Genomic DNA, 26,655 nt, shown 5'->3' on the forward strand with positions numbered 1-26,655 from the left:
GAAGTTTGTTGCTGCTTTATTGAAACTTCCTCCCTGTCGCACACAAAGCAATTACACAAGGGGGTGTTGCTGGGGAGCTCTTGCAGAGCCTTCTCCCTCTGTGCCCCGCCCCCCGCCCACAGACTCCAGAGACCCTGCCTCTGTGGTCTCCACCTCGGGTCAGCTCCCCCTGCCACACAGGGAAGCAGGCACGGGAGGCCCACTGGGGACAAACCTTCCCAGCTGCCACCACCGCCGAGACCCAAGTGGCAGGGTCTGTGCCCACAAGGGGGTTGCCTGCTTTGACCGAACTAACCTGTGGGTTGAGTTCAGTGAACGGATGTGCCTGGTTTCAGGGCTGAATTTCTGCTTGACCACAAGCCTCGGACAGAACTGACTCGCCTATGACTGAATCCAGTGAATGGACGGCCAGTAATGGCCTGGCCTGGAACGGACGGCAGCTCCTTACTGAAATGACTGCGACTGAGCTGACCCCTTCCATGGGATCCATTGCTCTGCAGCCACACTACCACAGAGTGACTGAATGGGCGAGCACTGGACTGTTAATGACAGCTCGTCAGCAGAAGAATTGTGCATTTGAAGGGACTGCTTTATGATTGAAACAACTGTTATTTCCCGGAGCTAACCTTGAATGACAGGTTGTCAACTGTTTAAAGGAATTTCATTTGAATTAATGATTATACAGCCACTCAGAGGTCCTACGTTGGCCAGAGGTGGCAGCCAGTTGATGGGTTCATTTGAATTAAATGGTTTGGAGGCTAACTTGATTTTTAAAATTGAATTTTATCACTATTCTATGTATTCTATTTATCACTGTTCTAAACGACTCATGCTTGGCTAATTGATTATCATTTAAGCAAGCTACTTGAAGAAATTGATTACATATATATTTATGTATGGGGGGGCGGCTAACTGATGATTACTTGATTAAATTGCTATTGAACTGGCAGCTATTTATAAATCAATGCAATAGACTGTTGTTTGACCAAATTGTTTTACCGAACTGACAAGTAGGTTTTTGATTTGTCAGTGGCTTGCCTGGACTGATCAAGTTGATAGTTACTTAACAAACTCAACAACTTTAGAGTGACCAATCATCTGAACAAGTGTCAGAGCCGATGGAAATAAACCAAGCATTGTTGGGCTGAATTTTTGAGAGACCAGAGGAATGATTCAGCCTATAGCGTTCACCCAATTGTGAGCAGCCCATAGGTCCTGCAGGAGGAGCAGGCCAGCAAGGGAGACACAAGCAGATTGTCCTGGAGTCAGCCAGGGAGTGGCGGGAGGGTCCACCCAGGCCACAGGGGCCACCAAAGCAAAGAAGCAGATTATGAGGCAGCTCCGCCCCTCCCAGCACTGGGGCTGGGGCCTGGCGAGGGTCACACCTCTGAGTATGGGGGTGGTGCTGGGCCCCCCTCTGGAGCCTTCGATGGCAAAGACAGGGCTTCCTCGTAGGACGGCAGGACCACCTGGGAGAGACAGAGAGATGAGGGCTGAGTATGGTCAAGAACGACCCACAATTCCAGCCTGGGACCATGGGACCCAAACTCCCACCTCTGGCAAGATGATGATGATGATGATGATGATGACTGACGGGTCTTTGATACCTGCTATTTGCTACACATTGCCTGCATGAGATAGGTACACTTCCCAGTAGTGGACACACTTGCCTGTTCTGCATGGAGACCCCCTTATTTCGAAAGCAGTGCACCATTTTCCTTGGGAAAACATTTACAGTCCATATACGTTCAGAAGAACTGGCCCCGTCCCTCAGATCCAGTAGGGTGGCCGGAGTTGGCCACTCGAATTAGAATTTTATCCCCCTGGCTATAGTCTTTGGTTTGAGCACAGGCATATGGCCCAAGTTGGTCCAATCAGACATACTCCTGGGACCTTCTCTTTCCGCTGGGATTACTGAGAGGATGGGATGTTAGCCTAGGGGTTGTGGCAGCCATTTTGCCACCACGAGGGATGGGCTTCCTGAAAATGAAGCCAACATCGAGGAAAGTAGAGTCAAGGGATAGAGAGGATGAGATCATGTCCTGATGTCAGGACTCAGCCAGGCCCAAGCCAGACCTACGTTTGACCGCTAAGTTCTGTGAGCTAGTAAATTCCTTCTGTTACTTAAGTCAGATTGAGTTGGGTTTCTGCCACTTGCAACCAGAAGTGTCTTAACTAATCCAATCTCAACCTTACAGGTGACGAAAGTAAATTACCGGAAATTTAAACCATCGCTTTCCAATAAGCAGCTTCCAAGCACACCCCATCCTCTTCTTGGAAAGCCTCTTCTTCTTTCTCAGCTGTCTCATATCCATTGACCCTCCAAGACCAATCAACTATCACCTCCTCCAGGAAGCCTTCCCTGATGCCTGAGAAGAACCCACGTCCCTGTGTTTATTGTCCCTGTGCTTCACACCAAGGTAGAGGTGGCATCTTAGTTTTCTCTGCACCCCCTGGAATAGATAGGAGACTAGCCAAGAGTGAGAAGCAGTAAATACTGAATAAATGAATGAGTGAGTGAGTGAATGAATAGAATCTTAAACTATCAGAACTGAAAGAGGTCACATTTCTTCTGATCCAACCCTCGTCTTACAAATAGAGAAACTGAGGCCCAGAGAAACTGAGGAAAGAGATTTGACCCAAATGGCCCAGGGAGTGAGTGGCAGGGCCAGGATCCACCTGCAGCCACACTCACCTTCCGGAGCATCTTGGAGCTGCTCCTCTCCTCGGCCGAGTTGAGGCACTTGATGAATCTGTAGCACCGCCACACACACTTGAACATGTAGACCTGGAAGAAGGCGCGGGTCAGGCTGTGCTTTGCTGAGCATCCTTCTGACTCTCCAGCAGGCCTGGGACAATGCCAGCCAGGAGCCACCACTCGCTCCAGAAGCCAGCATCCCACCGTTCCTGCTCAGACCTCTCCATCTGGTTAGGGTTCTTCACCAGCCAGTCCAGAACAGTCCAGGTACTGCCTTCTTCATTGACCCATAGACATCACAGAGCCAGGACATCTGGGGGGGCTTCTGGCCCACCCTCCAATTTCCCCAGCAATAGTCCCACAGTTCCTGCTTGACTGCCCACAGCAACTGGGAGCTCACTACTTCCCGAGACAGCCCTGCCCATCTTGAAACAGAGCTGGCGGTGGGACACTCTCTGTTCAGAACTGCTTCTGATACTTTGTTTTCTAAAGCAGATTACAAAACAGCCCATGCAGTATTGGTCCATGTTTATAAAGGACGAACAATTAGAATGTATCTGTCAGCTGATGCAAGTTGATGTAAGAACTGAGCAGAAGATTTCAGGGTGGGGCATAAAATCCCAAGGGGCAAGCTCAAGAAACAACAGAAAACCCCCATATCCCCCCTGAGCAGGAGGAGAGGGTCCTGTACTGGAAGGTCTTGTCTGATGGAGTCCCTAATGGGTGCATAGGTGGGGCAAGGAGGCATAGGGAGCCACTGAGTGACAAAGAATGAGGTATGAAGGCCAGCAAGACAGAATGAGGGTCAAAGAGGGAATCCCCTCATTCTGGAGGACAAAAAAACAGAAGTGGAGCTGGACACTGTGGCTCACACCTGTAATCCCAGCACTTTGGGAGGCCAAGGCAGGCAGATCACCTGAGATCGGGAGTTCAAGACCAGCCTGACCACCATGGAGAAACTCTTGTCTCTACTAAAAATATTTTAAAAATTAGCCAGGCATGGTGGCACATGCCTGTAATCCCAGCTACTTTGGAGGCGGAGGCAAGAGAATCACTTGAACCCAGGAGGCAGAGGTTGCGGTGAGCCGAGATCGCGCCATTGCACTCCAGCCTGGGCAACAAGAGCAAAACTCTGTCTCAAAAAAAGAAAAAAGAAGGGAAGCTGGAGGACGGAGCTGTGTGGTGGAGCCTGGGCAGGGGTCCTGCAGTAGAGAGTGTCATGGAAACCTGACACTGACTTCCCCCAGGAAGCCTCAGGGGCATTCTCACTGCACACTCACTAGCGAATTTGTGCTAGGTCAGTTCTTGGAGAAGATGTTAAAAGGGGCAATTGTCTGTTTTCGGGTGGCATTAGGTGACAACAGAGACTGCTCAGGGCCTCAGATGGAAGCAGCAGCTGGGGTCTGCAGATGCCAACCCACCAGCACAGAGAGGCTGGGAGGAAATGCACCAGCTGTCAGCAATGACGGTCTCTGGGTAGGGTATAGATGGCCGAGTGATTGCCTTGTCTCTACTTATCTGTAGTTTTTTGAGTTTTGGTTTTTGTTTTGGAGAGAGATTCTCACTCTGTCATCCAGGCTGGAGTGCAGTGGCACAATTATGGCCCACTGCAGCCTCAACCTCCCAGGCTCAAGCGATCCTCTCACCTCAGCCTCCCTACTAGCTGGGACTATAGGCACGCACCACCACATCCGACTAAATTTTTTTTTACATTTTGTAGGGACAGAATCTTGCTTTGTTGCCCAGGTTGGTTTTGAACCCCTAGCCTCAAGCAATCGAGAATTCCCCATGAGTGTTCTTCAGGTATTAAGAAACAGCAAGCATGTCCTCCTTGAGTCATCTATTTTCCATGCTGAATAGCACTCTGGTCTTTGCTGGGGTTTGCTGTGGGGAGGGGGGAGGGGCAGAGTTTGACTTCCTAAGGTGTCAAAGCATTGTCTTGTCTCTTCACTTTGCTGATTGCACTGCTATGAACACACTCAGTGCTTCACCATCACCCAGACCTGGGACCTGAAGCTGGACCCTATCCTCTGGGCCTGACCACCCCAGAGAAGAATGAGACCGTTCCCCTCCCTCCTTCTCATCACCAAACCTCTATTAACATGATCTCAGGTACATTTTGATGCCTGAATCACATACAACTGTAACACAGGCAAAGCAAGACTCATTATGCCCCTGAGGCCCAGAGAGAAGTGACTTGCTGAAGACCAGCCGCACAGCTAGTGACAGTGGGGCTGGGATTCAAGCCCAGGTCAGTCCACATCTAATTCCAGACAGCTGGAATTAGACACCTGAATGCAGGTGGCCTTCACAGGTTCACATTCCCTGAATGGGCTGTCCCAGAGGATCCCAAGTCAGAGGAGCTGGCACGAGAAAGCAAGAGAAAGGAGCTAAAAGCAGGGGAGGAGGCACAGGGACACGTGTCCCTGCTTCTAACAGCTGGGCACAGGCAGGCCTGGGCCCAGCACAGCCTCACCACCCCTCCCAGAGCCACAGGGCAGTGGCCACTCACCTTGAAGATGAGGACAGTGATGAAGGTGATGGAAAAGATGATGGTCATCTTGATGAACTGGTCATGAGGCATACCCTCCTGGCTGGGGAGGTAATTCTGCAACAGATTTGGGAGCCACATCAACATCTCTGGCCCTAAGGAATTCTAACAGCACCCACACATCCAGGAATAACAATCCCACCCTCCACACACACAGGAGTGTAGTGTGGCACAGCCGTCACCTTGGTGAGCCGCCACAACAGCCTTAGGAAGTAGGTGCCACCCTCAGCCCCATCCCACTGACGGGCCAACCAAGAAAAGCGAAGGGGCTACTGCCTCTCAGATCTGCTTCCCAGGCGGGTGCACCTGCCCATCCCCAGCTGGCGGGTGTCGGCTGCTCACGGGCCACACGTATGCCCTTCTCTAGAAGGTCATCTTGGCTGATCAGGGCCACCTAATCCACTAATACCTGGGAGGTGACATCCCCTCCCCTAGGGGGAGCTTGAAACCAATGACTGATGCCGGGGAACTCGTCCTTGGTGAGACTGCCTCTGTGGTCCTGTGCAAATACTTCCACACATTGAGACTCCTCCCTTCTAAAGGTAGTGTTTCTTTCCTCTCCCCTTGAGTGTGGACTAGACTTAGCGACTCAGTTTTAACTAACAGAATGTGGCAGACGTGATGTAAAAGCCACCGCCTTTCCTCCTTGCTTCTCTCTCAGACCAGTCCCTCCGGGAAGCCAGCAGCCATGTCAGGAGGGCACTCAAGCAGCACTCCTACAGATCCACATGCTGAGGAATTAGGAAAAGGACGCACGCCCTGTGAGTGAGCCGTCGGGCCTGCAACCTTTAGATCTAATCAAGCCCTCAGTTGTCCACCGCCCCAGGTGACATCTTGGGTGCAACCCCACCAGAGTCCCTGAATCAGAAGAGCCCAGCTAAGCCACTCCCAAGCTCCTGATCCTCAGAAACTGTGTGAAATAATACATGCTTATTGCTTTCACACATGATGTTTAGGGATAATTCATTCGACAGCAATAAAACTTGATATTCCTTCTGCGTTGCAGTTCACATGCCAAGCCCCTCTCTGGGATCGCGCAGGCTGCTCCTACAGCCGCATCTTTGCTTGGCTTCCTCTTTTTCTCAAACCTGCCTTCCTCACTCCTTACAAGCTTCTTCCTGAGAGGGCTCCCTCAATAAATCGCCAGCACACGAATCCCCTCACAACGCTCCACCTCCAGGGAATCCAGCCCAAACCACCGAGGCACAGAGAGGTGAAATAACTTGTTGGAGGCCATGCAGCCAGCAAATGAGCATGGACCCCTGCCCAAGACTCACCATGTGGTTCATGGACTTGAAGTTGAGATAGGTGGGCACTTCCATGTAGGAGCTGCAGAGGGTCAGGATGCTCAGGCAGAAGTCCAGCAGCTGCAGCGTCATCAGGGGGACCTTGGAGGGACCCTGTGGAGGACAAATACGTGGAGGAAGAATAAGGAGCAGCAGTTAAAGTCCCAGTTACTTGAGGAACCATCTCAGCTACAGACATCAGCGACCGTCGTCTCCTGTGCACAGAGGCGCGGACACACAGATGTTCACACCAAGGGTTAGTGGCAGACCCAGGACTAGAACCAGGGTCTCCAGACTCCCAGGCCAGGGCCATTCCACGATGTAGCCCCCTCAGTCTCTTCAAGGACATTTGGGGGAAATGTGAAAAGCAGCTTTTGGGAACCATGTCCCTGACTGGCAGCAGCACTCAGAGCACCCCACAGTGGGCACTCATCACTGGCATGAACCATCCTCTCCTCCTCTCTTCAACTTGATTCCAAAGAAGAAATAACACTGGGGATGGGGGTGGGTTGGGCGGAAAGCACATGTGCCCCTTCCTCAGGCGTCAATCCACTCCCAGCGGCACTGACGGAGTGCTGACCACGGACGGCACCCCCGATGCGCGTGTTCCTCATTCAACCCTCACGAGGCATGTGGATGAGATGTGATTGCAGGTACATTCCACAGAGGAAGAAACTTGGGGCAGTGTGGAGGGGCTCAGAGACAGGGTCAGACACCAGCTAGGAAGAGGGTTCCTACCTTCCCCGCGCCTGAGCCCAGGGCCCGTGTCTGGCCCCCTCCCACCTCCCACGCCAGGCCTGGGCTCTGCTGGCCAGGTGGGAGGTGGGGGCTGAGTACTCACAGAGCGGCTTCGGGAGGCCAGCTTGAGGTAGGCGGGCAGCTCGATGTAGGAGCCCAGCAGGGTGAGCAGGCACAGGAGGTAGTCCATGATTTGCAGGGACATGAAGGGCAGCAGGTACTTCTCCCGGTTCTGGAAGGTAAGCCCAGCACTGGCAGCTATCCCTTCGTGCACCAACACTCCCCCACCCAGCCCGATCGCCCCGGGCAGCCTTTCCCACTCTCTCCCAAATCTTCCCTGCCCTCCTCAGTGGAGGTCACCTTCCTCTGAGTGACCATCTGGGGACAGGGAGTGGGTAAGACCCAGGCCCTAAATGAGAAGAGTCTGGGTGTCCCAGGAGACATAAGGGAACCATCCCCCTCAGTTGGGGCTCAATAGCAGGATTTGAGTCAATTTGCTCACAAGAACCCAGCAAGGAAGGGCTTTGTGCACTTTTACAAAGGCGAAGGGGTCAGAGAGGACTTGCTGGAGGTGGGGACACCGGGGCTAGATCAGGGAAGGAGGCTAGGGTGGAGCAGGAGGGAAGGGCGGGGCACTAGAGGCAGAAGGACCAGCTGAGTGAAGGCCCAGAGGCAGCAGACAGCTCCCCTGCCCCTGCACACAGTCGAGCCTTCCTCCACGGCCACTCCCAGGAGGGCTGAGTCACGGTAAGAGGCCCTGCCAGGATGAGGCTGAAGTCCCTCTCCTTCAACCGAAAACAAGGGACCACCGTGACCTGTATTCATTCCTGTGCACCCACAGCTGGGGACGAAAACAAACAAACCGCAGTTTCCTGGTGTCTCATGGGGTCATCTGAAATCACTCAGGAGGCAGCCAGGACAACCCCGGCTGATCTCAGAGTCTTCAGGGACCACCTGCTCCATTTCTCAGCTGAACCCTCTGAGTGTCTGCACAAGCACCCACAGCCACCCTGCACAATGCAAATGGCCATCCCAGGGAGCCTGGGTCCCGAGAGAGTGGGTGTTAGCAAGGGGGGTGGGCGGTGGCATTTTAGGCAGGGTAGACGCATTCCAAACCAGCACCAAATCACCTCCCCGCTCCTCCCGCCCGGCAAGTGCCAGGCCCCTGTCTGCACCGGAAGGACCCTGTTTCTGGATCCTTCTCCCATGGCTATGTGGTGAGGCCCTGGCTTCCTGCCTTCCTGGGGGGCCAAGGGACGGCGGCTTCCTCTTCTGCAGGTTTGAGCTGCAGCTTGTCTCAACTCTCCCACCAGATCTGCCTCGGGTCCAGGAGCCCCTCGTTGTCACACTAGACTGTCCCTGACGCTCTGAGGGCCCATCTTCCCCAAACAGATCAGGAGCTCTCTGGGGGCCTTCCAGGGCACGGGTCTGCCTCGGGGCGCCGGCGCCCGTCACCGCACCGACAGAGCTGCGGGCGTCCTACTTTCCCTGCGCTTCGGCTCCTCTCACCCGTTACAAACTCCAGTGCTCTCTCCCCTCCCTCACCCTCAAGACAACACTTCCTCTTTCACTCTCAAAATCCCTGCCTCCATGTGCCATTTAAAAGGATGGGGGTTGTCGGCTAGTTCTCAGCAAAGCATGGGTGACCTGCATAGCCCACCACAGGCAGCCCGTGGAGGCTCATGTTACCAGGAAACGGAGGCCACCAGCCCAGGGAATCTCAGGGAGATACATGGCTCTCCAAAAGGTAACTGTGACCATCTCCAGCGTGCAGCCTCCCACCCAGCACTGCCTCAGCGGGTGTGAATGACAGGGGGGTGGGTAGCGGGGCTCCTGAGCCCTCACCTTGACCACGCCGATCAGCAGGCTCAGGCTGATGATGAAGAGCATGGCGATGAGCAGGAAGCTGGAGATCAGGTCGGCTGAAAGGCAAGGACGGCAGTGAGGGGCTCGGGGTGCCCCAGGGACCCGGTCGGGCTCCCAGGACCACACTTGGGGAAGCACTGGTGTGAGGATGTGAGGATGCGCAGGAAAACCCAGGTCTGCCCTGACGCAGTCCTCAGTCTGGAGTGGGTCCAAGGACAAAAGCAGAACATCGCAGGTAGCGCAGGAGGGAGTGACAGAGGGGGCTGGGCTGGGGGTGCAGCCTGGGGTCCACTTCAGCCAGGGCGAGGCCGAGGAGGGCAACCTTGGGGAGCGGCCTGAGAGTGAGGAGTCGGCCTGAGACAGGGACAGGGTGGGTAAGGTCAGTGTTGCTGGAGCAAGGTGTGTGGGGAAGAACCGCAAGGAGATGCTGTCAGAGGGGTGGGCAGGGGCTGCATCCCATGGTGAGGAGTTTCCATTTTATTCTAGTGTCATGAGCAGCCCCTGACGGCTTTAGGCAGAACTATAGGCTGTCTACCAGCTGATGGAGGGCTGCAAAGCGCCGTTCCATAGGCTCTCACCACCAGCAGAAGTGGGTGGGGTCAGGTGAAACATCCCCATTTGCAGATGAAACTTGCCAGCGGTCATTCGTCGCCCACGGCGAGGTAGCAGGGCCCCCAACCCCAGCCTGGCTATCCCTGGCCAGGGCTCTCCCTGTCCTCCTCCCACCACCACCCCACTGGTGTTCCCCGCACCTACCGATCTTGAGGTAACCCATCTGGGAGAGCTTGCAGGACGCCTTGCCGTGGGCCACCTCCACCGAGTGCTCGATGAACAACAAGACGCTCATGATCTGGGGGCAGAGCGAAGCGTCAGTCAGCTGGGCCTGCACCATGCCCCCAACGGCCCCTCCCACCTTAGTGGCGTACAGCAGGGAAGCCAGTCGTGGGGATCCGGGAGCAGATGGCATGCCGGGTCAGTAGGGCATCCCAGACAAAAGAGTGGCCTTCGTACATACATAGCCCATGCTCAGAATCCTGGGTCTGCCTCTCTCCAGCTGTGTGACCCTGGCCAAGCTACCTGACTTGTGTGTGCCTCGGTTTTCCCATCTGCAAAATGGGGATAATGCTAGTAAGCTCCCTTAAGAGGCTACTGTGGGGAGTAGATGACACTGTCCCAAGAGGGCCCTTAGGTCTGGTTCTCAGTAAGAGTGGTAACTATTACTATTGAAGGTCAGAATCAAAGAGGTGGAGTGGGCCAGGCGCGGTGGCTCATGCCTGTAATCTCAGCACTTTGAGAGACTGAGGCAGGTGGATCACAAGGTCAGGAGTTCGAGACCAGCCTGGCCAACATGGTGAAACCTCCATCTCTACTAAAAATATAAAAATTAGCCGGCACAATGGTGAGCACCTGTAATCCCAGCTACTCGGGCGCTGAGGCAGGAGAATCACTTGAACCTGGGAGGCAGAAGTTGCAGTGAGCTGAGATCGTGCCACTGCACTCCAGCCTGGGCAACAGAGCAAGACTCTGTCTCCAAAAAAAAAAAAAATGTGAGGTAGCGGGTAGAAGCTGAAGGCCCCTCTGCTGCAGCCTTCTGTAATGATAGGCTCTGGGGGTCAGAGAGCATCCTAGAGCTTCAGCTTCCCGGAATCATCAACACAGGCCCAGGAGGGTCCTGGAGAGCATCTAACCCTGAATCCCCAACTCCCATGACCCCTCGGGGAATAATAACATCTTCCTCATAGGATTGTAGTGGGCCAGATGGGATAATTCACTCAAAGTACCTGGCAGACAGTAAGCGCTCAATCTGTGCTATTACAATTACCATTGCTCCCACTTGACTATAGGCTCCAGGCAGGGAAAGCCTGTGTGTCTCTCCGTTCACTTCCCTAGCTGTTGTATTTGCGGAATGAATGAATGAGTGAACAAATGAACCCCACACCCTCAGAGGACCCTTACTAAGAATGATGGGGAAGAGGCGAATCTGATAGGCCTGAGTGTTGGGTGGCCCTAGAAACAACTTAAGCCCAGCCACAAAGCTGTAGTTTGAAAGAACCTTAGAGGACAGCTTGTCCATGCCTCCCATCAACCAGTGCAGGAATGCTGTGTCATGCAGCCTCTACTTAAATGCTTCCAGCCACGGGGAACACACACCTTATGTGTGTTCATGACCTTGCAGCAAGCCCTCCATCCTTCCCTACGACAAACACGCAGTTCTCCAGGTACCCTCTGCCCACATAAAGAACAAGAAAACTGTCCCCTCCCTTCTAGTGGGTGCCCTATCTCTATTAATATAACCCTAAGTTTACATTGGCTTTCTAGGCAGCCCTGCACTGGGAACTTATGCTCAGCTGAGAGGCAGACAGCCACCACCATCTGTTTCCCCCTTGCTGACTGTGTGGTTTTTTGTTTTTTGGTTGTTTTTTTTTTTTAGCTCAGACACAGGTCTCAACTTGTCTTCCTGCCATATTACATCCTGTTTAGGGGCGTGGAAAATGACTGAACAGAAAAGTGATGAAGAGCTGGGCTCCAGGGTCAGATCAAGAGGGATTTGAATCCGGGTCACTGTGTGACCTTGGGCAAGTCACTTAACCTCTCTGAGTTTCCTCATCTGGAAAATTGCAATCTCTGGATTTGGTGAAGATTAAATTGCATTATATTTGCAAAGCACTGAGCTCAGGGACTGGCAGGGGTGCTCAGCAAAGAGAGCCTGCTTTTGGCTGGCACAAGCTTATGTGCTTGGGCAGTAGTGCCAGGAGCAGGGTGCGTGCTCTAACTGTCCCCTCTACCTGCTGGAGAGTGAGCCGGAAAGGCTTTGCCTCACCAGGAAAGTGGAGACCACCCAGAGCAGAAGGCAGGTGTGGTGAGGGCTGTGGCTGACACTCACAGGAAACAGCCCTGAGAGGGAAAAACTCCTTCCTCTGCCCCTAAAAGCCAAGCCACAGGCCCTGTCCTCTCAGTTTCATCTTGAATGAGAGACAGAGAAAGGGAGGCAGATGACAGCTCCGTCCAACACAGAACAGGGTGTGCTGTGAAGTGGTGAGCTCCCTGTTCCTGGGAGTATGTAAGCAGATCACAGGGGAGTTGCTGCAGGCTTAGAAAAGGACCATGAGCATCTATCTGCTGTGATATGAGAAGACTTGAAGTCCCAGTATTCCAGGATTATCGGAGGTCTGGAACGAAGCTTAGAATCCGAGCATCTCAATCTCCGCTTGCTAGGAACCTACATCTACTTGTTTTATAAGCTCCCTTTGCTTGTTCTATGAACTCAGAGAGGTTAAGTGGCTCACCCAAGGACACACGGCAAGTTGGGGACAGAGGCCAAGTCTCCAAGTGCTGTTCAGATGCCTTCCCATTCCCCTAACCCCCAAAATGCCTCAAAGCCCTGCTAGCCTGAACCCTGGAGAACTTGGCATTTTGATCGTGCCCTTATGTCAGTAAAACCTTTTGAACACATGCACCTGTTTTTTTTGTTTTTGTTTTTGTTTGTTTTTTTTTTTGAGACGGAGTTTCGCTCTTGTTACCCAGGCTGGAGTGCAATGGCGCGATCTCGGCTCACCGCAACCTCCGCCTCCTGGGTTCAGGCAATTCTCCTGCCTCAGCCTCCTGAGTAGCTGGAATCACAGGCACGTGCCACCATGCCCAGCTAATTTTTTGTATTTTTAGTAGAGACGGGATTTCACCACGTTGACCAGGATGGTCTCGATCTCTTGACCTCGTGATCCACCCGCCTCGGCCTCCCAAAGTGCTGGGATTACAGGCTTGAGCCACCGCGCCCGGCCTGTTTTTTTTTTTATTTCTAAATGGCATGCATGTGTTAGTGTCCTAGTTTATCATGAACATCATGAAACATCTACTAAAAAGTTTCCAGAAATTAAAATTATATGATTGAAAAATTTAGAAATTCTCACATTGTCATCCTGAGGCCCTGAGGTCACCTTTACCCAGCTGTAGAGACCTCTGCTCATCCCCAGGTACCCCAAAACTCTTCTGCTCTCCTCCAAGCCTCCCTCACTGCCCTGCGGCCCCTCCAACCACCCCAGGGGAAGAAGGGGACACTCGTACAGCCGAACTCCATTGTGGGTGATCGTCCCACTACCCAGCAAAGGGACTGTTGTTCTTAATGCTTTCGCTCTCATTTCACAGATGAAGAAAGTGTAGCCCTGAGAGGCCCAGGGCCTTACCCAAGGCCTCCTGGTCAGCTGCTCATGCGTAGGGCTAAGGTTCAACTCTTGGCCAATTCCCTCTGCTACCCAGCATCTCCTGGCCACCCAGCTCTGCCTGAGGCCTGACCCTTCCCCTCCGCGCCTCAGGGGACGCAGAGAGGCGCCCCCATCTCCTCTCCCTCTGCACTCCCCTCTCCCTCCCTTCGGCCTGAGTACCTGACGCCAGAGGTATTTCTACTTCTGTGAAAGCCACCTGCACCTAAAAGCCAGGCTCACCCTCACCCCATTTCACCTTCGCAACAACCCTGCGGAGGGGGATGGGGGAAGACTTTGTCCCCATTGCTGTGTGAGAGCCACGGGGCTCATAGAGGGCAGGGACCAGCCCACTGTCACAGAGCAAGGCAGCCTCAAAACCTGACTCAGACGCTCTGTGGGATCCCAGCCTTCCATGAAGATGCCAGTCTCTGACCCAGGAGACAGGGAGAAAGCTTGGCTCTGGGCATGCACGTGGCTCTCTAGGACATGGGTTGGAGAAAACTCACAATATATTTGGCACCTACTGTGTGCTCAGACCTGTATACATACAGGCATGCACTGCAATCTCCCAAATTTTTACAAAAGAGACATTTTCCCATTTTACAGATGAGGAAATGGAGGCTGAGAGGGAACTTGTGTGTCCTGTGTCACGTGGTCCAGCTGGGATGCGAACACTGTTGCCTCTCTCCTGGGGTCCAGGGCTCCCCACAAGGCTGGGCTGGCTGCCCTGGGGCTCCAGGATCTCTCTGGCCATCTGCCCACCCTTCCGTGGCAGCCAAGCCCCAGCCCCGGCCACTCAGAGCTCAGGAGACAACAGCTGGTGTTCAGGAGGCCTCTTCAACTGCCTGAGTGATATGTGGCCCTGGCCAGGCTCTGGCTTCTCCCTGGCCTCAGTTTCCACCTCTAGTCAATGAGAAGAGTCACCCTCATTTTCCCCTGGGGCCAGGCAGGAGGATCAGGAGGGCGGAGCTCCTACACACTATAGGATGTCTCACCCAGGCCACCCATGGTCCCCCACCCCAGCCACCCCAGGGCCCGCACCCTGCCCCTCAGAAGGCCCTCGCTGCCCCACCCACGTCCCTAACCAACAGCTGTCACTAGTTCCTGGAAAGTGCCTGGCTGACCTACAGAGTATGCCGAGACCTGGAGACCCAGAAAGTCGGCATTTCCAGCCCCTGCCTTCCCCTCATGCCCATTTCTACCTGGACACAGTGCTGTCTTCTCCCTGAGCTCTGAGAGCCCCGCTGGGCCGTGACCTTGGGACCTCAGCCATCCCGCAACAGGCACAGGCCTTCTGTCCTCCCACAATGCCCAGGCAGACAGCATGCCCTCACCCACCTGTTCCCCAATTACAGCGTCGTTTCACCCACTGTTCCTTCATTCTAGGCCAGTGAGATCATGAAGATAAGAGCTGAGTGCTGGAGTCAGACAGCCCAGGGCCCCCAGTGAGCTCTGCACCCTTGAGCCAGCCACTAACCTCTCTGGGCCCTGGCTCCTCATCTGAGGAATGGGGATAATCACTGACCAGCCTCACAGGATTGCTGAGGTCCATAGCATCGTGCTGTGCACAGAGCCGGGCACACAACAGGCGCACCATCACCAAGTACAGTTGGGTGGTGGCTGCTACCCGTGGGCAGTAACCACTCTCTGAGCACCTGCCGCCTCCAGACTCTGTCTAGACAAGCCACTGACCCTGGTGTGCAGTCTCCAGGGAATCTGATGCTCAAATGGTACGCTCAGAGCCACAACAGAGAACACGCAGGGGGCCGGAGTCCTTGATGAGGGAGAGAGCACCGCTGTCTAAAAACCTTAGGGAGAGTCTCACCAACAGGAAACCCATGAGCGTGGCTTTGAAAGATAAGTAGTTTTCCAACACAGAAGAAAAGAAAGCATTCCAAAAGACACGACATCATGTGCAAAGGCCACAGGCCTGGCGGTGCGGGTGTGTCTCAGTCCCTCCAGGGAAACTCAGAAGGCATGGGGGTGTTTCTTCCCTCAAAGAGAGGATGTTACCAGTGGAAAAGTATGGCCCAGAGAGAGACAGTGACCAGCCCAAGGTCACACAGCAAAACTGCTGCAGCAAACTCAGCTCTGTCCTCCTGCCTCCAAGCTGGGCTCAGGCTGCAGTCCCACCCCCACTCTGCTTCCCCGCTTTCCACCTCTTCCTTCTGCCCCTCCTTGGCTTCAGTTCTCATTCCCACCTGCACCCAGCCCTTCTTTCTTAATGACAAACACGGCCCCCCCAAAACTGGCCAGTGGGGAAGCCGCCGGGGGCGGGAGGAGTTCTGTTTCTTTTCCTGGCGGCAAGCACCAGCTCGAGCTGAAAGAATGGGGCCAGGGGCTGTAGGAGGGAAACCAGGGAAGGCGGGGCAGTATTGAACACGGCAGGGCAGGGCCAGGCACGGTGGCTCAATCCTGTAATTCCAGCACTTTGGGAAGCTGAGGTGGGTGGATCACGAGGTCAGGAGATCGAGACCATCCTGGTCAACATGGTGAAACCCCGTCTCTACTAAAAATACAAAAAATTAGTTGGGCATGGTGGCGCGTGCCTATAATCCCAGCTACTCAGGAGGCTGAGGCAGGAGAATTGCCTGAACCCAGGAGGCGGAGGTTGCGGTGAGCCGAGATCGCGCCATTGCACTCCAGCCTGGGTAACAAGAGCAAAATTCCATCTCAAAAAAAAAAAAAAAAAAAAGAACATGGCAGGGCAATAAGGATGGCGATGTCAGGTGGTAGGGAGTGGCTGCTGGGATGTTGCTGGAGTTGGCATGGTGATGCCAGTGATGATCAGTGAGGCTGTTGTTGACACTGATGACGGCGATGGGGGTGATGGCAGTGGGGACATCAGGATAGGACAGTGATAAGGAAGATGAGGTGGATGGTGGTGATGACACCAGAACCCCTGATTCTGGGGTTCAAAGACCAGTCCCTCTGCCGGAGAGCAGGCTCACTCTCTCCCAGTCTCTGAGGCCCAGGACTCACTGTCTCAGAAGCAGACAGGCAGAGCCCCACCCTCTGAGATTTTCAGGGGGTGAAGGTCACAGAGGAAGGACCCAGCCATCAGTGAGCATCGTGCCAGCAGGAGCGTGGACACTCTCCTGTCCATTCCCTTCACTGGCTCCTCTTACCAAATGCGAAAGCCCAGGGTAGAGGTTGCACAGAAGTGATGTCCGGGCTTGTCTTCAACCTTTCCCAAAAGATAATGCGGTCTGCCAAATAGGTGCCAAGTGCCACAGCCCTCCCTTGCCCCTCCCCCTCACAGCTGCTCCACCCTGACCCTGGGTCCTGAGGCCTCACACTCCACCATCATCACTATTAGAACAGCCCCTCCCTGAAGCTCAGTCCCCTCAACCTCACCTGCCCACCCTGTTTTCCCTGGGTTCTCTGGGAGGAGGATGTCAGAGGGAGTCAGATGTGTCATCATCAAGAGAAAACTTCCCTCCCCCACCCTGTGCTGCTGGTCACCACTTACGGTGCGGCTTAGTGGGGGCCAGCTCCCCAAGAGCACTATCTCCCCACCCACCTCTCCGGCTAGCCCAGATACCACCAGATGCCCCCATTCCCAGGGCCACGCACCCAGCAGCAGCCCAGCCCCGCTGCCTCCGACTCCCCAGAGCCTGGCTTCTCTCTCTCTTCACTCTTCAGCAGTCCTCGTCCTCCCTCCCACTTCTGCCTCATCCCCTCCTCCCTCCACCAGGCTCTGAGGCTCCCAGATCTCAGTGAGAACCCCGGCTCAGCTGCTGATCCCCTGTGGGTTCCTGGGCCGGCCACATTACTTCATCTGTAACATTTCCTCGTCTGTAGAAGGGAGAGAAGAATCCATCCACCTCCTGGAGTGGGTGTGAGAAGTAAATCGCCAAAGATGATGATTCAGAAAGAGGAAGTAAGCAGCAGAGGTGCCTGTGTGCGGACACTCAGCACAAAGCCTGGTGGCCAGGGCTGCCTGATTTGTAATAGACCCAAGCTGGGATCAACCCAAATGTTCTTTTGCAGGAAAATAGGCAAATGCATTGTGATAGTTTCATACAATGGAGTACACACAGCAACGGAAAAAATGAGTTAGCCCCCGCAACCACAAGGACGAAGCTCCCAAACATAACGCTGGGAGAAAGAAACCCTCCCAAAGGAGCACGTGCCGCAGAATTTCATTTCTACATAGTTCTACAGATGCGTGTGTTCTAGAACGACATATATGGGCAGAAGTCAGTGCAGGTGGGGCAGCGGTGAGGAGGGGGCACTGGGGCCCCTGGGTGCCGGTCCTGTCTGATTTCTTAGTTTGGGTGGAGGTCACACGAGTATGTTCACTGTGTAGGAGCTCACCAAGATGTGCACTTATAATAACTGTGCTTTTCTATAGGTAAATTATACATCAAGAAAAGGTTTGCAAAAATAAAACAAAATAGAGATCGGCCAGCACCCACCGTGCCAGGCTCCACGGGATCGTGAAGATGAATCAGGCTGGGTCAAGACCCAAACGAGCACCCAGGCCAGAGGGCATGACTCACAGAGACCCAGCACACAGGGCTCTGGGCCAACACCGGGACCTCACGGTCCAACGGTGGGAGTCAAGGAGGGCTTCTCAGAGGAGGCGAATCGAAGATTTCCCCCAAAGAGCAATGGGAAGAGTGTTGCAGGCAGAGGAAAGGGCATGAGCAGAGGCCAGTGCCTGTGAGACGCACTCAGGAAACTGCAAGCCGTTCCTCTCAGTGAACTGTGATCTGGGGTCATGCATGTGCCCAGCACGCAGCTGGCCTCAGTAAATGGCAGCAGGTCCTGGGAGAACACAAGGATCCCTGGGTTTGGCAGGGGCGGGGACTCTGGGGATGGAGAGAAAGGGGGAAGAGCATGCAGGAGATGTGACAGCTCATGTGAAAGCCTAGAGAGCCCAGGGTCAGACGGCTCAGATGGCGCTGGAGGACGCTGTCACCTGCAGCACCGGCTGTGACAGCGCTAGCGGCGAACTTTGCCACAAAGGCAAACAGTGCCAGTGAATCCCAGCAGCAGAGAGATTCTGGGGGGCGGGTAGCTTACCGAATCTCCCTTGAGGAGCAGCCAGTGGGGGGCTCAGAACTGACCTCCAGGTGCAACCCAAGGCCTTGTCACTGTCCACTTCCTAGATATCTGGGGAAGCACCCTCAACTCCCCAAACGACGCCCCAAAACCATCACTTCCATCTTCAGAGTAAAGACGCACAACAGCGACAATAAATACTGACACTATTAGTGTTGTGCATTTATTAGATGCCAGGTCCTTTTCTGAACACAGGCAGTCGGCCCTCTGTATCGCGGGTTCTGCATTTGAGTATTTCAATTCGAAATCCAAGCATGTGGAACCTGGGGATGGGGCGTGCCGACCCACCCTACACCCTCAGGTCGTCCCCGTGCCAGTGTCGCGAGACAGCTTCTAACGTTAGTCCCACATTTTTCTGATGTTGCAGGTAAAACTGAAATCAGCTCTGTGCTTCTCAGAACGAGGCTCTGGGGATGGCAGAACTGACACCTACCCATCCCGTGGCTGCCAGGAAGCCTGCCCTCCCGGCCTCTGCCTGCAGCAGACATCTGGGCTCCGGTTCAGAGTCGCTTGCCCTCCTGAGCCTTGGTTTCCTCATCTGTCAAATGGAGGCCTCGGAGGAGGCAGCTGCCATGTGTCAGGTGCCACAAATGGGGGTTACTGAACCCCACTTGATAGGGGAGAAACCTGAGGCTGGGGGAGGGGTGCCTTGTCCCGAGCACCCCCTGCACAGGGCAGACGCGCTGCACCTCCTGGCTCTGCTTCCTGCCTCATGCCGGGGGGTGCTTGGCCTCACTTCCCCTGGCAGGGTGGGGTGCCCTGGGAGACCAACACTCGCCTCGCAGTGAGCTCAGAGCAAAGTCCTGGTTCCAGGCCGCTGCTCGAGGCTCAGAATAAAAGCCACACTTCCTGGAGGCCTCGGGGCCAGGATGGCAACAGAGAAGTCTCGGCCAGGCTAGGCTAGGCCCGACAGCTACTCTCAATGAGATAGGCCGTGGGGCCTCCTGCTTTTCAAAGCTGGGTTCACACCCCTGAGGTGAGAACAGCTCCGTTCTCATGCTGAGGAGGGTCTACAACTCCCACCCCGCCCCCACCAGCCTCCTCACCCCTCCGTGAAGAAAACAGAGCTGCGGTAGCAGAGAACACGGCCTCTCTGTCCAGCCCGGGGGTTCTAACAGATTCTCACCCAGGGTTTTCTGCACCTGGCAGTTGGGGCCCTTTTTCCAACCCCAAAGAGATGAACGTTCAACAGGGAAGAGGGTCCAGGCATGACGCCTGATGCCCATAATCCCAACACTTTGGGAGGCCGAGCCTGGTGGATCACTTGAGGTCAAGAGTTCGAGACCAGCCTGGCCAACATGGTGAAACCCTATCACTCCTAACGATACAAAAAAGCCAGGAGTGGTGGCATGCACCTGTAATTTCAGCTACTTAGGACGCTGAGGCATGAGAATCACTTGAACCTGGGAGGCAGAGGTTGCAGTGAACCGAGATCATGCCACTACACACCAGCCTGGGTGACAGAGTGAGACTCACTCTCAAAAAAAAGGGAGGGGGCCTTGTGTTCTTCCACCGCCCACTTCAGGCACTTATCTGTGAGCCCCCCACCCGGCTTCCCTGGGGTCTCCCCCAAATGATCACTTTTGAGACAGGGACCACTGGCCCCATTTACAGATGAAGGAAGCAAGGCTCAGATAACAAAGGTGCCCGCCTGCTCAAGTCACATCACTGGTGAGTAATGGAGGTGGGCCTGTGTTCTTCTCAATCACAAACCACTGCACCCAAAGTGAAGCAGAGAAAGGAGCCCCATTAATTCTAAAGAGGACAAATCAGGAGAGATTCCTGGAGAAGGAAGCTTCCTGTAAACCGGACCATAAAGAAGAAATGAATGGTGGGGCTGGATGAGGGCAGGGGCTCCCAGACAGGCACACCACCCAGCCATGGACCAGGGAAGGAGCTCATCTGCTCACTTTCTGGATCATTCCACACACCCGTGTGCCAACATCAGGACCTGAAGCAAGCTCCTGCCCCACCTCCGCATGTATCTGGGAGCAAGTCAGGATCCCTGCTGGACCTGTTTTCTCATCTGTAAAACGAGCAGATTGGCCTAGCAGAGATCCAGCTTCTTAGCTATGAAGCTTATAAAAGCAAAGGGCTTGGGCAGGTCTCACCCCTGAGGACCACTCCACCCTCTTCCCCCACACACAGCGTGGGCCACCCCTCCTAACTCAGCTTGGCAAATCTCCTAGGTCTCTGAGGCACCGCGGGTCCTTCCCCTTCAAGCCTGTGTTCCTGCTACCCCCACTGCCCGCGTGGCCTCTTTCTTTCCCAGCGTGGCCTCTTTCCCCAAGCAAAGCTCTACTCATCCTTAGGACTCCAACCTCCTCCAAGAAGCTGTTCCCGAATCCCGACCTCCAGCCCCACATCTATGCTCCCATCATAGCCAGCAGTGTCACCCGTTGTCCTTGTCACAGTTTTTCCTTGGCAAACTGGCCCCTCAAGGACAGATGCCTTGAATGAGTCGGGCTGTATCCTCGCCTGGGGCTGAGCAACAGAGAGACATGGGGGTACATATCTCTACCATGTCAGGCAATAGAGACCCCTTCTTCAAATACTGTGGTTTAAATGCCTTACTTTTTCCTTTTTTTAGACAGAGTCTCACTCCGTTAGGCTGGAGTGCAGGGACACGATCTCGGCCTGCCGCAACCTCCGCCTCCCAGGTTCAAGCAATTCTCCTGCCTCAGCCTCCTGAGTAGCTGGGATTACAGGCTCCCGTCATCACGCCTGGCTAATTTTTTGTATTTTTAGTTAAGATGGGGTTTTGTCATGTTGGCCAGGCTGGTCTTGAACTCCTAACCTCAAGTGATCCACCAGCCTCAACCTCCCAAAGTGCTGGGATTGTAGGTGTGAGCCACTGTGCCCGGCCTTACCTTGTTTTCCAATTTAAAAGTAGCATACTCGAGCAGCAAAGTATGGTAGCATTGGATTGTAACCAAAAGCACACAGTAAAGATCCCTGAGTCCCTGTGACATAAATAAATCATTTATTTATATAATAAACTGGGAAAACAGACAAATCTCCTTGAGATATTCCAAGTAATTTATGTGGCTACACTGCCCGGAAGGAGGTGGGCAGAACTCCCCATTCATCGGACTTGGGCTGCATGGAGCAGCAGTGACTTCCCCCTGAAACATACAGCACAGAAAGGAGGGAGCAGCCTCAGCCGGGCTCAGCGTCACCAGCAACGGTGGTGAGCTAAGTTGGCAGAACCTTTCTTAGTAAGATGTTCTGAGACCGGCATGTCACCTCTGTGGTCTTCCTCCCAAAAGCAGGTTCCCAGTCTCATCATGAGAAAACTGTCAGAGGTTCCAGCTGAGGAACATTTGACAAAATGCCTGACACCTACTCCTCGAACTGTCAAGATGAAAAAAAAAAAACAAGACAAATCTGAGAAACTATCATACCGAGGGAAACCTAAGGAAGCATGAAGACTAAATGTAACGCAGCACCTTGGATGCAATCTTGGAACAGAAAAAGGATGTAGGAGGAAAGCTGGGGAAATAGGGGCAAAGCGTGGGGTTTAGTTTGTAACAGCCCGTGAATATTCACTGGCCCATTGCAACACACATACCACACTGACGTTGAGATGTTAGCAATAGAGGAACCAGGCACCGGGGAAGCAAGAACTATCTGTCCTGTGTTTGCAGTGTTTTCGTAAATCTAAAACCGTTCTGAGCACGTGCTTATTGTACCGAATGTGGAAAATACAAAAAACTAAAAGAAATAGAGCTTTCGCCATCCTAGAACCCAGACGCAGCCACATTTCCTCCTGGCCTTGTTCTGACGTATCCTGTTTCTACACTGTTGAAATCATAGCAGGTGTTAAGTTTTTTAACCCAGGCAATGCATTTCTAACAGTGGAATGCCAGGCACCCTGGGGAAGAGGGGTCAGGGAGGGAGACATTGCTGGCCAAAAGGGTCTTCTGGGGGTGCCCACTTTCTGCCATTGACTTAGGACATGCTTCAGGTTGACAAAAAGCCAGGATCCAAGAGACCAATCTAAGAAAATTTCTCTAGGCTGGACTCTGTGGCTCATGCCTGTAATCTCAACGCATTGGGAGGCCAAGGCAGGAGGATCACCTGAGGCCAAGAGTTTGAGGTCAACCTGGGCAACATAGTGAGACCCTGTCTCTACAAACAATACATTAAAAATTAGCTGGGCATGGTGGCGTGCACCTGAGTAGATCTAAGCTACTCAGGAAGCTGAGCGGGGGAGGATCCCTTGAACCCAAGAGTTCAAGGCTGCAGTGAGCTGTGATGGCACCACCGCATTCCAGCTTGAGTGACAGAGCAAGACCTCGTCTCTTAAAAAGAAAAACAAAACAAAAACAACAACAGATGGGCAAGTTACTGAACTTTGGAAAAAAGAATAAATTTTTAAAAAAGAAACAAAGTTTGCTGGCTTCCCAAAGTAAGCAAGTTTGGATGACCCAGAGAACCCTCTGCACAAACCCAGTGACATCCCGAGGAAGGTCCCCAAGCCCAAAGCCATGGATCAGGCTTCCTTCATTGGACAGGAAAGCATCTTCCTATAATAACGCCCCCATGACTCAGTAGAGCATGGCACTGTCTCAGGATGGCAAGGGCCCAATTTAACCCTCCCCAGAGGTGTCAAGTTCACAAATAGCTCCTAACGTGCAGAGTCGTCACCCATGGCTGGGTCCAGATGACAGCCAGCGTGCGCTATTGACACATCTGGACCACAGCTTCTTTTTCCATCCAGATGCTCCAAGTCCTGTCAGCACACCTGTTACCAACTGCTAGGCTATGGGAAAAACCCCAGGTCCTGCCCTTTCTGGGAAGGAGAGAGGATTCTTTTGGGGGCAGAGCAGGAAGCTAACCCCCAACTGGAGTCAACCAAGGACCACAGCCTGGAGATAACCTGGGCTGAGCACACAGCTTGCAGGACACCCCTCTGTTCTCATGCCTTCTCCTGCTCTAGAACATCTCATCACTCACAGGCACTGGTTCTCAACTGGGAGAGGCTGGGCCTCATAACTAGAGACATTTCTGGTTATCACAACTGGCAGGCGGGGGAGAGGGACAGTGCTGTTCGTATCTAGTGGGTAGAGACCAAAGATACTGCCCAACTTCTTCTAGCACATTATTTAGTCCCCCACGGCAAAGAATTATACAGCCCAAAATATCAACGGTGCTCTACAGGGAAGGTCCAAATTCTTAGCCTGTCACTTAAAACCTTTATCACTTCCTCCCCAAACTCCAGGTTGGTCTCTTTTATGTCCCTGTACAAGCCAAAAACATATACCGTTGCTCACCTGTTTCTCCTCCCCTTCCATCCTGCCCACAGCCAAACTCTCCCGCCCGCACCACCACCAAAAAGTCTTCCCTGATTGCCTGGGCCCTCACACTCTTCAGCTCTGTGAGCAGGGACCGTATCTCACAACACTATTTACAGGTGAGGACATCGATGGCACGATCAACAAGGAAACCTAACAGCCCCGCAGTGCAGAGTTTGCAGGGCAGCCTCTGAGCCCACACAGCCTGCAAATGGATTCAACTTGGCCAGCACAGAGATTTTTTTCTACCATGCATCAATCACTAGCATTGAAACATCAGAATATGGGACATGAACGCCTGCTCTGAGCCCGGCGCAGTGGCTCACCCCTGTAATCCCAGCACTTTGGGAGGCCGAGGCGGGCGGATCACCTGAGGTCGGGAGTTCCAGACCAGCCTGTACAACATGGAGAAACCCCGTCTCTGCTAAAAATACAAAACTAGCTGGGCGTGGTGGCTCACACCTGTAATCCCAGCTACTCAGGAGGCTGTGGCAGAAGCATCGCTTGAACCCGGGAGGCGGAGGTTGCGGTGAGCTGAGATCGTGCCATCGCACTTCAGCCTGGGCAACAAGAGCAAAACTCCGTCTCAAAAAATAATAATAATAAGCCTGCTCCTTATTCTCTAAACATCAAAAGAGTGGCCACCAGGACCCACAATCCTTTGTGGCAACAATCAGCAAAAACAGAGAACAGCCACAGGGTGGGCCAAGCAAGGGCTCCCAAGGTCACTGCAGGCCCATCTGCCCGCTGCTGTCACTCACACGTCCTGCCCGGACCCTGGAGGCGTCAGAGTTGGAGACCTCTGAGCCAGTCAACATCACCTTACCCCTGACTTTATAAAAGGGAAACTGAGGCCCAGAGAGAGGTTTGTCCAAGGCAACACAACCAGTTAGTGGCAGAGCTGGGGTGAGGACCCAGGGACTTGCTACATGTGAGATGTCCCTGCGTGCCACACTGCCCTCCCAAGAATGCTGCATAGTTTCAGAGCTTAAAGTCCTCAAAGACAGAGTACAGGGACACCCAGAGAGTGATTTGCTTCTCTCAGCCCTTGCCCTGGCGGGAGCTGGACAGAAAGAACAACCTCTGAGTTGCTCCTGTCAAAGCTAGAGTCCTTGAATCTGACAGCTTGACTCCAAGAATGCTGACAGCAGGTGCCATGTCTGATGCACAACGAATAATAAAGTACTCACCTGTGCATCAGGCACAGCTCTGCATGTTTTGTATATATCAACTCCCTGAGCCTCACAACCAGACCCTACCAAATGGGTATGATTATTCACATCCCCATTTTTTTTTTTTTAATGAAAAAACTGCGGCTCAGAGAGGTTAAGTAAGTCACCCAAGGCTGCACAGCTGGGAAGCAGGGAAGCCAGGATTTACATGTAGGAGTCCGGATCCAGAGGCCATGTGCTAACCGTTGAACAGCATCACCCCCTTGAAGGCTGGGTTCTTGCCACAGCTCTGCCTGCTCTGCCTGTGACAGGAAGCAGAGGCAGGCAGGCCTAAGTTTACAGCTGCCACTGCAGCATGTGGATCTAGGCTCGTTTTGAGGAAGCCCTTCCAGACTCATGAGAAAACTATTAACTACAGGCCCTGAGTCACCCAGGAGGAAGTTAGCTGAGTCTGGGGAGAGGGGTTGGCCAGGAGTTTGGGGGCGGGGTGGGTCTAGGCAGGATAGAACAAGGACCCTGACCCTCAGCCACCCCAGGCAGAGGGGGAGCCTTGGCCCCAGGACGCTGTGACTTGCCCACGACCGCATTGTGAGTACCAGGAAAGGAGGTGCCAGTGACAGCTGCGACTTCAAGTTGCCCAATGAGAGCCGGGCTGGGCGAGTGACCCTGATTATCAGCACCGGTCTGGAGTTCTCTTTAGTGGGCGGAGGGCCGCGGTCTGACTAAGCTGGAAGCTAAGAGGACTCAGCCCCTGCCTCCCCACTGGAAGCGCCAAGTGGAGCTGCCCGCCTCTCGTACCCCGGAGCGGCCCAGGGTCTGTCCAGGACCCAAGGGAAGACTCAGGACTGTGTCTGCGGCCGACCTCACATCGTGGTCAAACAGTCACAGCCCACATTCCTCCCAAGATCCCTGGCTTCCAAAGCGCTTTCACATCTGCTGTTGGCTCTGCACACAAATAACCTTCCAGCTGCTACGGTCCCCATCTCACAGAGGCAGAAACAGAGCCAGCCTCGGAGTGAATGTCTGTTACATTTGCCTGAAAAGCGGATTCCTGCTCCCCTACTGCTCACTCCTGCAGAGTCCCCCAGGGTCCCCCAGCCATTTGACAGAGGAGGAAACTGAGGCCCAGAGCAGGACAGGGATTTGCCCAGGGTCCCCCAGAGAGGTGAGGAGCAGGAGGTCTCTTATTTGCGTGGCTCCATAGATGAGGGGTCACCGCAGACACACATACTCACTCACACAAGCACTCACACACACACACACACACACACACCCGGGGCCCACACACTCACCACATGGTAGATGGCCAGGGCAGTGGTGGCGATTCGGACGTTGAAGCAGCAGCAGGTCTGGTGGACGGCAGACGGGCGGGGAGCCATGATGCCGTCGTCCCCTCCTCTGAGGCTCTGAGGGGGAAAGAGCCCAGGGCCTGGAGCGGGGCAGAAAAAGGGAAGCTGCTGGCTGCCCTCCTCACTTCCTTCCTGCCCCTTAGACAGGCAGGGACAAGGTCGTCACAGCTGGGGCGGGGCAGCTGGGGAGGGGGAGCGGGGGCAGGGCGGCACCCTGCCTCAGAGCACCCCACCACCCTCTGCCATTCCCAGGAGGGGCCTCTGGGGAGGACGGACCCTAACGCCGTCATCAGGCCCTGCTCTGCACCAGGGCAGGGATTCCGCCCTTTCACACGTCCTGCTTACTAGAAGCACACTGCCAATTTTAGAGGCCAGGACTGTTACCAAGCCCATTTCCAGATGAGGAAACAGCTGTCCAGAGAGGTCAAG

General features: G+C 54.0%; 1 protein-coding gene across 1 annotated transcript; it reads right to left on the bottom strand.

Moving 5' to 3' along the window:
• Positions 1 to 26,343, bottom strand: LAPTM5 (lysosomal protein transmembrane 5). The gene is made up of 8 exons (XM_003937600.3): positions 26,170 to 26,343; positions 9,896 to 9,989; positions 9,119 to 9,195; positions 7,377 to 7,505; positions 6,527 to 6,649; positions 5,211 to 5,306; positions 2,696 to 2,788; positions 1 to 1,469 (listed from the first exon to the last, which is right to left on the bottom strand). The coding sequence occupies exons 1-8, from the start codon at positions 26,254 to 26,256 to the stop codon at positions 1,380 to 1,382; spliced, it is 789 nt and encodes a 262-aa protein (XP_003937649.1). The 5' UTR covers positions 26,257 to 26,343; the 3' UTR covers positions 1 to 1,379.
• Positions 26,344 to 26,655: the final 312 nt, after the last annotated feature.

The sequence above is a fragment of the Saimiri boliviensis genome, chromosome 11 (genome assembly GCF_048565385.1).
Source record: "Saimiri boliviensis isolate mSaiBol1 chromosome 11, mSaiBol1.pri, whole genome shotgun sequence".
NCBI lineage: Eukaryota > Metazoa > Chordata > Mammalia > Primates > Cebidae > Saimiri > Saimiri boliviensis.

Excerpts from the sequence above, each read along its gene's own strand:
- LAPTM5 (XM_003937600.3), bottom strand. The coding sequence starts at position 26,256 with ATGGCTCCCCGCCCGTCTGCCGTCCACCAGACCTGCTGCTGCTTCAAC. Across the intron at positions 5,307-6,526 it reads TCAAGTCCATGAACCACATG|AATTACCTCCCCAGCCAGGA; the intron begins GTGAGTCTTGGG and ends AATCTGTTGCAG. Across the intron at positions 2,789-5,210 it reads TCACTGTCCTCATCTTCAAG|GTCTACATGTTCAAGTGTGT; the intron begins GTGAGTGGCCAC and ends GCCTTCTTCCAG.